At 41.0% G+C, this 8736-nt stretch overlaps 1 protein-coding gene across 1 annotated transcript; it reads right to left on the bottom strand.

Moving 5' to 3' along the window:
- Positions 1–3667: 3667 nt before the first annotated feature.
- Positions 3668–8607, bottom strand: BBS12 (Bardet-Biedl syndrome 12). Its single transcript, XM_060778972.2, has 2 exons — positions 8537–8607; positions 3668–6249 (listed from the first exon to the last, which is right to left on the bottom strand). Exons 1-2 carry the CDS (start codon positions 8599–8601, stop codon positions 4065–4067), a joined length of 2250 nt encoding a protein of 749 aa, XP_060634955.2. The 5' UTR covers positions 8602–8607; the 3' UTR covers positions 3668–4064.
- Between the last annotated feature and the right edge of the window lie 129 nt (positions 8608–8736).

Raw genomic sequence — 8736 nt, 5'->3', positions numbered from 1 at the left:
GATAAGAAGCAGTCAAAGAATACCTGGCTACTCTAAATGAATTCAAGTCTCCAAGGCCAGATGAAATACATCTAAGAGTACTGAAGGAACTAACAGAAGTAATTTCAGAACCACTAGCAATAATCTTTGAGAATTCTTGGAGAACAGGAGAAGTCCCAGAAAACTGGAGGAGGGGAAAAAATGTTGTCCCTATCTTCAAGAAGGGAAAAAAGAGGACCCAAACAATTACCATTCAGTCAGCCTGACATCAATATCTAAAGATTTTGGAGCAGATCATTAAGGAGGCAGTCCGCAATCATTTAGAAAAGAATGCCGTTATCACCAAAAGTTAGCATGGATTTCTCAAAAACAAGTCATGCCAGACAAATCTTATCTCTTTTTTTTATAGAATTACAACCTTGGTAGATGAAGGGAATGCTGTGAATGTAGCATATCTTAATTTCAGCTAGGCCTTTGATAGGTTCCTGGTGATCTACTTGCAAACAGACTAGTAAAATGTAGGCTAGACAATACTATGGTTAGGTGGATTTGTAAGTGGTTAAGGGACCAAACCCTTCTTTCCCAGAAAGAAGTGACTAGTGGAGTGCTGCAGGGTTTGGTCTGTCCAACATCTTTATTAATGACTAAGAGGAAGATTTAGAGGACATACTAGAAGGTGATGACACCAAATTAAGGATGGAGAGCTAATAATCCAGAAGACAGGATCTGAATTAAGAATGACCTTAAAAGATTAGAGAGCTATGCTAAAGTTAACAAAATGAATTGCAACAAGGACAAATGTAAGATACTACACTTGGGCAGAAAAATGAAGTGCACAGATACAGAATGGCTCAACAACAGTCCATGTGAAAAGGATCCTGGAGTCTTTGTGGATAACAAGTTAAACATGAGCCAACAGTGTGATGCAGCAGCTAAAAATAGCTATGGAATTTTGGGCTACATCAAAAGTATAGTGTCTCAATGGAAGTCATGGTGCCCTTGCATTCTGCTTTGGTTAGACCTCACCTGTAATACTGTGTCCAGTTCTGGGCACCACAGTTCAAAAGAGATATTGACAAGCTGGAAGGTGTCCAGAGGGGGACTAAAATTATCAAAGGTCAGGAGACAATAACCTACAAGGAGTGTCTTAAAGAGCTGGATATGTTTAGCCTATAGAAGAGAAGAGTGAAAGGAGAAATGACAGCTAAGTTAAATATTTGAAAGGATGCCATAATGAAGATTGAGTAGACTTCTTTTCTGCTGCCCTGGAAACTAGGACTTGTAGCAATAGATTCAAATGACAGGAAAGGAGATTCTACCTGAACATTAGGAAGAACTTACTGACTTTAAGAGCTGTTCAACAGCAGAACTCTCTGCCTCAGAGTGTGGTGGAAACTCCTTCCTTGGAAGCTTTTAAACAGAGGCTGGGTAGCCATCTGTCAGTGGTGCTTTGATTGTTTTTTCCTGCATGGCAGGTGGTTGGACTGGATGGCCCACATGGTCTCTTCCAACTCTGTGATTGTATAAGCATCTGGTGGTCTAATTTTAATACCTCTCTGTGAAGGATCTGAAGCTACTAGTTCAGAAACAACAGAAATACAATGAGACACAACTTTTAACAGTGACTAAAGAGTTACAGATAGCTCCTAACACAGTGTGGTTAAAATCAATGGACACAACCAATTATTTCTAATTGGGTAATATCCATTAAAAAGGAATGGCAAAATTATAAATCAGTAATTGATGCTGAAGAATACACTGCACATTAAAATGCCATTTTCACAGGTACAAATATATATTTATTAGCATATTCTCTGTTAAATTAAATTTTAAAATAGCAGCTCTTAATATAGTAGAAAAATATAATTTCATCTTAATATGGCAGGAATGCAGAATTGCATTTTTGCAATCATATTATGCAACACTCAAGATTGTCATCAATATCTCACCCCTACTTTAAACACAGATATTCTTTTGTAAAATACATTATATTGCACTGCTTTCAGTATGAATGAGATGAGTGTTGTTATTATCCATATATTGCAGGCTGATGAATTGTTGCAGGCCTCGAAAAAGAGCCTCCCCTAAATCCAGCTAGTTCTATGCCAGTCTTTTAGCTACTGTGCTATTCCAGCTGTTGTCTTGGCAAACAGATTAGCAATTTAATTAGCTTCAACAGGGCTTGAACAGAACTTTCCTAGTAGGAGGGTTGGCACCAGTATTTGGCATCCTTGGGTAACAACCAAGATTCCAGTGTCAAGGCAGAGCCACCCAACACATCGCAGGCACCAGAACCTGAACAATTTTTTGACAACTCTTTCCTGGCTGGAGGATTCTGGAAATTGCAATCCAAAAAACGGAAGGTCCTCAAGCAGACTTCGAAGAAATTTTTAAAACAAAATTATGGCAATATGCAACAAGTCATTTTATAGTTACAAACAATAGTATCAAGTTTGTGTTTAAAAGAACATTGAACACAATGTAACAAGATATCCTTAACTAAATGGGAGTTAAAATGATCAGAATTAAAAGGGAGGCTAGTCTCACCAAAATGAGTATTCCATATTTTGTACTGGATTAAGGTCTACACCCATAATAGTGATCAAGACTAAATAATGATAACACCCCAGACCAAGTGTGATCTATTACTGGAGAATTAATGCAGTTTGGCACCACTTTAACTGCCGTGGCAAGGTTTAAAAGCAATGCTTTTAGGTTTGGAAAGATTAGCCTTTTACAAGAAACGTTGCCTAGAGGATGCCAGACTGTATTTACTCAGTCTTCGAGGAGGCTCTTTGTTTCCATCCTAAATATCTCGGTGTCACCTTAGATACAACACTAACATATAGGAAACACTCCGTGAACCCCAAGCACAAAGTAGCTGCATGCAATAACATCCTGAGGAAACTTACTGGCAGCACATGGGGAGCAGAACCAAAATTAATAAGAACATCAGCCCTGGCCTTGTCTTACTCAACTGCCGAGTATGTCTGTCCTGTTTGGCACAAGTCTGCCCACACGAAGAAAGTGAACATAGCATTGAACAAAACATGCAGAATAATCACAGGATTCTTAAACCTACACCTGTTGATAAACTACAAGCTATCTGGCATGGGGGGGTCATGCGCGACAGGAAGTTGCTGCTAATTGTGAGAGAAATAAAGTTGAATACCACTGTGAAAGCCATCCACTGCATGGCTATCAACCTTTTTCCAGTAGACTCAAATAAAGGAAAAGCTTAATGAGAACCACCACTCCTCTTAACATTTCCCCAGCAACAGCAAGACTATCCCTTTGGGCAGCTAAACCAGGAAATCCCAATTGGATGGCCTCCCATGAGGGTTTGTATCGAGGGGCAACCAAGAATGAGTAACTTGGAAATCCCTGAATAGACTTAGAAGTGGAGTGGGCAGATCAAAAGACAACCTGGCAAAATGGCACTACCTAAAAGAATCCTCCACCTTGTGCGACTGTGGAGCAGAACAGACAACGCTGCATCTGTATGCTTGTCCACAATGTCCTGCCTCATGTACAAAGGAAAACTTGTTGGAGTCTACAGGCAATGCAGTTGCTGTTGCCCACTTTTGGTCAAAAGTTATTTAGCCACTTGTGCCCTTTCCATTTTTATCACTTTTATACTAATTTATGCAATGCTTTTGATACGAAATAAATAAATAAACTGCCATGGTTCAATACATATTTATTTATTATTACAATCGATGACCAGCATCAAAAAATGAACAAACATTGGAATAGAAAAATATACATTTAGGTTTTAAAAAGCATGGCTCATAGTTCAATGCTATGGAACCTTGGGAGTTGTAGTTTGGGAGAGCGAAAGACCTTGTAAAACTACAACTCCCATGATTCCACAGCATTGAGACATGTCAGTTAAAGTGATATCAAAGTATTTTAAGTCTACAGTGCAGATGCACCCCATTAAAATGGTTTCTGTGGATAACATCATTTTTTAATTTCTAAAATACAGAATTTTAAATTTTATTTTCCTATTATATGCCTACTTTTCTTCTTGCAAAATACTGACAATTTTAATCTTCTGTCATTTTTAGCAGCTGTACATGTTCCTACAAAAACAGGAACTCACTTGTGACCTGTGATTTGAGCAACTGATCCCTCTGAGGGCCTGTGATAATTTCAGCATCTGTCTGAAGCACTAAGAGCACCAAATCTAGAGCCCTTCGCCATGCTTCTGTCTTAGCCCCAACATTATCATATACTTTTGGAGCCTTTTCATGCGTCCCAACATATTCAATGCTTGCAACTCCCATCCTACCCTTCTTAAACTCATCTAGTATGTACACTGCTGGAGAATCACAGGTTGCTGCTTTTTGGAGATGCTGTTGTATGAAGGTGCTAGCTTCTAATTCAGATGTGCATTTTGTGGTGTTGCACATGATAGTGCAAAGGTACTGGTGCCAACCACGTGCCAAAGCACTGAGCACCAAAGGTTGATATTGTTCTGAATATTTTCCAAACCAAGAGATGCCAGCATTAAAACCTCCTTTAGAAATTTTGGTTGCTTTCTCCAAGTTCCCAAGATAACTGAGACATAGGAATTCCACAGTGCCACCTCCTGGAAAGACTGCTTGGTCAAGAAGGGCATGATGCACACGGGAAGCACATGTCCAAAAGTTATCTTCAGTGGCTTGCATCTTGGACATAACAGGGCAACCAAGCACCACAGTCGTCAGGGGAATTCCTTTTGCTATTAAAGAAACCAGCATTTGGCCATTCAGCTCCATTCCACTTGACTCCGGAGTTTCACAGAGCTTCATATAGATGCCTTTGCCAACACAACGCTCATTCACTTGGGTGAGGTAGGTCACCCGTTCTGTGCCTGTAATAGCACCAAAAGCCCTCAATGCATTGCAAGCGACTCCATTAACCACCAATATGTTATTCAACAGACAGCGTTGTTCCAAACTTCTACAGATCGCACCTTGTACCAAAACTAAATTTATCCCAAACTGAATCAGAATATCTAGCATAGAATCCACCCAAGATCTCTGGCTGTTTTCCAGATCAGATGCACTTTCAAAGAGGATTCTTACATTCTGTGGCCTGTTAAAGCCCAAATGGTGATAGGTTTCACTTAGGTCCCCATCTACAAGAATAACACGAAGAGGCTCATCCTGAAAGTGCTTCGCAATGACCGCTTTCTCTGGGCATATTAAAGTTGTGTAACCAGGATAAACACAAGAATGGCTTTCAGAGACACCTGGTAAACAACAAGTCACGACCTCTGAAAGGTTAACTTGGAAAGGAAGAGCCATTATGTTGACACTATGCAACTGGTAGCTGAGAACATCCTGCACCAATTTCATGGCAGGCCAGCTTCCATGGCTAAGTGACATTGCTAGTTCACAGAGCTCATCAAAATGTTTTTTGGATCGATCTAGTTGCCAGGGTAAAGGTATTTCCTTTATGTTATTGAAGTATCTACTATGGGTTACTTTTGATCTTTGGTTGCAGCTTGATACCCCAGATTGACAATTTTGCAAATGCTGTTCTTTGTCGATGACAGTTTTACATCCTGTGAAAATACAACTGGTATCTACTAATTTCGCTGATGAATATGCTGTGTCACCAAATAGCTCTTGATACCCACACTTTACCCCAGAATTGTATGTGCTTGCTTTCTCAGTGAAGATACCACCTGATTTTCCCTCACAATTGTACAGCTGTACAAGTGGATTTAAAACAGTGTTGTTTGTTTTGAGATCTGGGTTTTCAATTTCCACAGCCTGTGTTCCGATAATGCTACAACTGACGTCAACAACCGTTGATGCCTTGTCTTCACATTCTATAGGAACATCATCTCGCCTTTGGTGTATATCGTGCAGTGATAACGCAAGGCCTTGCACATGTTCAATGCAAGAATTCAGACCTTCGGACATCACAGATACTATTATTGAAACAGGAACATCCTGCTGAAGGCATTCAAGGACAGCATTGCTCCATGCACTGACTAGAAATAATAGTGTAGTCGTTCCAGTTTTATATTCTTTCTCCTGCGCCTGGATGGACTCGTTAAGAAGCTGTCCAACAGCACTATTGAAATCCAAGTTTTCTAGAAGTCTCGCTGCAGAACAAATCAAGATACTGTCCAGAGTACTTTCGTTAATTATAAATTTGGATGATTTCACCGGTCCTAAAAGGGTCCTTCCAGTGGATGCCAAAGCTGAAAGCTCTTGAAGTCCAATATGTTTCTTACTGCTCATACTTCTGAAAGCCATGATCACAAGATATCTGCAAATGAAATACAGAATTATTGCTTCTGCCTTTCATTGCCTTCCAAATTTTGCATCATCTATTCCAGACAATCAAAACAGGCATCGGCAAACTTAGGCCCTCCAAGTGTTTTGGACTTTAACTCTCACAATTCCTAACAGCCTACCAACTGACATTTGGGAGTTGTTGTTACTGGGATTTATAGTTCACTTACAATCAAAGAGCATTCTGAACCCCACCAACAATACAATTGGGCCAAACTTCCGACACACAACCCCCATGACCAACTCAAAATACTGTGTTTTCCAATGGACTTTGGCGACCCCTCTGATATCCGCTTTTGACCCCCAGGTTGAGAAACACTGCTTTAAAACGTTTCAGTTTGTATCTTGAACTTATAATCTTTAGCAGTCTCTTCAAAACTATATTGCTCAAAACTCTAAAATTACAACAGCAAAACAACAGAGGGAAACCAGTCAGGCACATCTAATCACCTCTCAACAAAAGATTGCCCCAGGTACTGCCAGGCCATCAAATGCTAATCAAGGTGGTCAGTTGAAATATTCACACCTAGCTCCAACAGACAAGAATTTTTTGCCCCACCCTGGTCATTCCACAGATATATAAACCCATTTTCCTAGTTCCAACTAACCTCACTATCTCTGAGGATGCTTGCCATAGATGCAAGTGAAACGTCAGGAGAAAATGCCTCTAGAACAGTGTTTCTCAACCTTCTGAATGCTGCGGCCCCTTAATCCAGTTCCTCATGTTGTGGTGGCCCCCAACCATAAAATTATTTTCGTTGCTACTTCATAACTGTAATTTTGCTACTGTTATGAAATATAATGTAAATATCTGATATACAGGATCTATTTTCATTCATTGGACCAAACTGGGTCCAGTGAATGATACGGCCAAATCTGAATATCTGATACGCCCAAATCTGAATACTGGTGGGATGGGGGGTGATTGAGTTTGTCATTTGGAAGTTGTAGTTGCTGGGATTTGTAGTTCACCTACAATCAAAGAACATTCTGAACTCCACCAATGATGGAATTGAACCAATCTTGGGACACAGGACTCACATGACCAACAGAAAACACTGGGAGGGTTTGGTGGGCATTGACCTTGAGTTTGGGAGTTGTAGTTCACCGACATCCAGAGATCACTTTGGATTCAAACAATGATGAATCTGGATCACTCTTGGCTCAATATGCCCAAATTTGAACACTGGTGGAGTTTGGGGAAAATAGACCTTGACCTTTGAGAGTTTTAGTTACTAGGATTTATAGTTCACCTACAATCAAAGAGTATTCTGAACTCCACCGATAGAATTGGGCCAAACTTGGCACACAGAACCCCCATGACCAACAGAAAATACTGTGTTTTCTGATGGTCTTTGGTGACCCCTCTGACACCCCCTTGCGACCCCTCCAGGGGTCCTGACCCCCAGGTTGAGAAACGCTGCTCTAGAACATGGCCATATAGCCCAAAAAAACCTACAACAACCCAGTGATTCCAGCCATGAAAGCCTTCAAAAATATATTGCTTTGTACAACTCTCCTTAATAACAATCAAGCCTCAACTGACTTCTAGCTTCTAACATTGACTTCTGTACACAGACTGACTCATGCCGTCTAACTCCTAACACTAGCTTCTGCACTCTAACAGACTCCAGCCTCAACTGACGACTAACTGTCATCCTTTTAAAACTGAACATTCTAAACAGTCACTGAGCCAGTCACATGGTCTGCAGCCCCTCCCACTGCTTCAAGTATATAGAGATAAGGTAACTTAGGGGCGATCCCTCGTTGGATGAGTAGGATAGTCTTCCAGGGTCAGTATTCTTGTGGGTCCGTAGGTGACTGTGGAGCCCTATTCTTCATTTGCATCTTCTTCCGCAGTGAGGGCATCGGTTTCCAGGTGGAAGGCAGTCTCAGTCAGGGTTGGCTTGACACACCATTTCTCTCTTTCACCCTCCATTCGTGCCTCTTCAAATTCCGCAGCACTGCTGGTCACAGCTGACCTCCAGCTGGAGCGCTCAAGGGCCAGGGCTTCCCAGTTCTCAGTGTCTATGCCAGAGTTTTTAAGGTTGGCTTTCAGCTAAGAGCTAAGGTAACTTCAAACCAAAAAAGACACACACTTCAGGAAATAAACCTACACATTATAAAACAGATAAACATCACATAGAAGAGGCTTGAGAAGGTTGCTATCTCCAACAAACAAATTAGCCAATAAAGCAAGTGCTACTACAGTATACAGTAAGTAAAACATTAGTAATATTATTTAATACTAGAATATTAACCCAGTGTTGCTGAAGGGCCACTGCCTCGTTAGTCCCTTCTGAATTCTGTTCCTTCCTTTGCGCATGCGCTGACAAATGAGGACCCATGTGAAAGACACTACTGCGCATGCTCACAGTCACATTGTTCTTCCCTATCTTTGCGTCAGAACTCCGCCGGCTTCCCTAATTGGCTGGCGAGGGAGAGCGGTTGCCAGGCAACC

Source organism: Anolis sagrei, chromosome 5, assembly GCF_037176765.1.
Source record: "Anolis sagrei isolate rAnoSag1 chromosome 5, rAnoSag1.mat, whole genome shotgun sequence".
In the NCBI taxonomy this organism is placed as follows: domain Eukaryota; kingdom Metazoa; phylum Chordata; class Lepidosauria; order Squamata; family Dactyloidae; genus Anolis; species Anolis sagrei.
The sequence above is the reverse complement of the archived record's forward strand: the minus strand, read 5'-3'. Positions and strand labels throughout refer to the sequence as shown.

What these genes read in the sequence shown, in the direction of transcription:
- BBS12 (XM_060778972.2), bottom strand. Translation starts at nt 8,601, where the DNA reads ATGCGCAAAGGAAGGAACAGAATTCAGAAGGGACTAACGAGGCAGTGG. An exon ending in TGGCCCTTCAGCAACACTGG is followed by an intron (nt 6,250 to 8,536) that starts GTTAATATTCTA and finishes TTTCATTTGCAG; the next exon opens with ATATCTTGTGATCATGGCTT.